The sequence below is a fragment of the Orycteropus afer genome, unplaced genomic scaffold (assembly GCF_000298275.1).
Source record: "Orycteropus afer afer isolate SDZICR_OR568_19922 unplaced genomic scaffold, OryAfe1.0 scaffold00049, whole genome shotgun sequence".
Classification (NCBI taxonomy): domain Eukaryota; kingdom Metazoa; phylum Chordata; class Mammalia; order Tubulidentata; family Orycteropodidae; genus Orycteropus; species Orycteropus afer.
The window spans coordinates 6,177,608-6,179,400 of NW_006921636.1; the positions used below are offsets into that span (position 1 = coordinate 6,177,608).

The 1,793-nt window shown below is 68.4% G+C and overlaps 1 protein-coding gene across 1 annotated transcript; it reads right to left on the bottom strand.

Moving 5' to 3' along the window:
* Positions 1–469: 469 nt before the first annotated feature.
* CEBPB (CCAAT enhancer binding protein beta) lies at positions 470–1,513 on the bottom strand. Its single transcript, XM_007938319.2, has one exon. The coding sequence runs from the start codon at positions 1,511–1,513 to the stop codon at positions 470–472; it is 1,044 nt and encodes a 347-aa protein (XP_007936510.1).
* Between the last annotated feature and the right edge of the window lie 280 nt (positions 1,514–1,793).

The following is a 1,793-nucleotide window of genomic DNA, read 5'->3' on the forward strand; positions in this document are numbered from 1 at the left end:
ATCAACAGCAACAACCCCGTAGGAACATCTTTAAGCGATTACTCAGGGCCCGGCTGACAGTTACACGTGGGTTGCGTCAGTCCCGTGTACACACGCGTTCAGCCACGTTTAAACAGATTGCATCAACTTCGAAACCGGCCCGCCCGCCATCGCCGGGAGAGGGGGCAGAGAGAGAGGAGTTTATCATTCATCTGTACACAGAGACGCTTCTTCTTTAAATAACACCACAGGCGGGCGCCCCAGGTGCATGTGCGGTTGGTCTGGACAAAAAATATAGATAGGTATATATAATAAAATATTAAAATTACCGACAGGACCCCGCGCTGCCAAGCGCCCCAGTGCCAAAGTTTTGCCGGCGCCACCAGGGGCGGGCGGGGGCGTGCGCGCGGGCGCTCCCCGGAGTCTCGGAGCCGCGGCACGCCCGGCAGCGCGGAGGCCGGCCGGCAGAGGGCCGCGCGCGGGGGCCGCGCTAGCAGTGGCCGGAGGAGGCAAGCAGGGGCTCGGGCAGCTGCTTGAACAAGTTCCGCAGGGTGCTGAGCTCGCGCGACAGCTGCTCCACCTTCTTCTGCAGCCGCTCGTTCTCGGCCGTGAGCTCCAAGACCTTGTGCTGCGTCTCCAGGTTGCGCATCTTGGCCTTGTCGCGGCTCTTGCGCACGGCAATGTTGTTGCGTTCGCGACGGATCTTGTACTCATCGCTGTGCTTGTCCACCGTCTTCTTGGCCTTGCTCTTGACCTGCGAGGGCGCCGGCGCGGCTCCGGGGTAGCAGGCGGGCGGGGGCGCTTTGGCGTCGGCGGGGCTCGGCGTGCCCGGCGGGCTGGACGACGACGACGTGGAGAGGCTCCCACTGCTGCCGCTCGGCACCGCCTGGTAGCCGAGGTAGGCGCGCAGCGCGTACGGGAAGCCCGCCGCCATGCCTGTGGCGCCGCCGCCCGGCGCCCCGGCCTCCTCCTTCCGCTTGCAGTCCGCGGGCTCGAAGCCCGGCTCCGCCTTGAGCTCGGCGGGCGGCGGTGGCGGCGGCGGCGGCGGTGGCGGGTGCAGGGGTGCGAAGCAGCCGGGGTGCAGCGCGCCCTTGGCGGCCCCCAGGCGACCCAGGCTTACGTAGCCGTACTCGGCCGCCTTCTTGCAGTTCTTGCCCCCGTAGTCGTCGGAGAAGAGGTCGGAGAGGAAGTCGTGGTGCTGCCCGGAGGAGGCGGGCGCGGGGGCGGGCGCAGGCGGAGCCGCCTCGAAGGTGTCCGTGGCCGTGGTCGGCGCCGGGGCCTGCGGCGGCGCGCCCAGCGGCTCCAGGTACGGGCTGAAGTCAATGGCGCGCTCGTGGTCGCCGATGCTCCCCAGCTCGCCGGCGGGGGGGCGCGGCCCAGGCCTGGCCGCGGGGTGCGCGGGGGCCGCCTTGCCGCCGTACGCAGCAGCCAAGCAGTCCGCCTCGTAGTAGAAGTTGGCCACTTCCATGGATTTAAAGGCAGGCGGCGGCGGCAGGGGGAGACATGCTGGGTCCCAGGCCACCAGGCGTTGCATGAACGCGGGTGCCCGGGGAGGGGGCCTGGGGCTGCCCGCTCCGGCCGGCCCGCAGGTGGCGCGGCCTCCTGGCTCCGAGCTGTCGCCGCTGCTTCTGTTGCTTCTGCTGCTGCTACTACTGCCGCTGCCGGTGTGACTGCTATTAGTGCGGGGACTGGCGACTGGACCCTCGGTTGAGTCCCCTTCCCGGTCCCGTGCGCGGCTCTGACTCGCTAAAGTTTCTCCCGAGCTTGGTTATTTATAAGGCGGCCCATGGCAACGGCTGCGTCACGCCTGGAAG

Excerpts from the sequence above, each read along its gene's own strand:
- CEBPB (XM_007938319.2), bottom strand. The coding sequence starts at position 1,513 with ATGCAACGCCTGGTGGCCTGGGACCCAGCATGTCTCCCCCTGCCGCCG.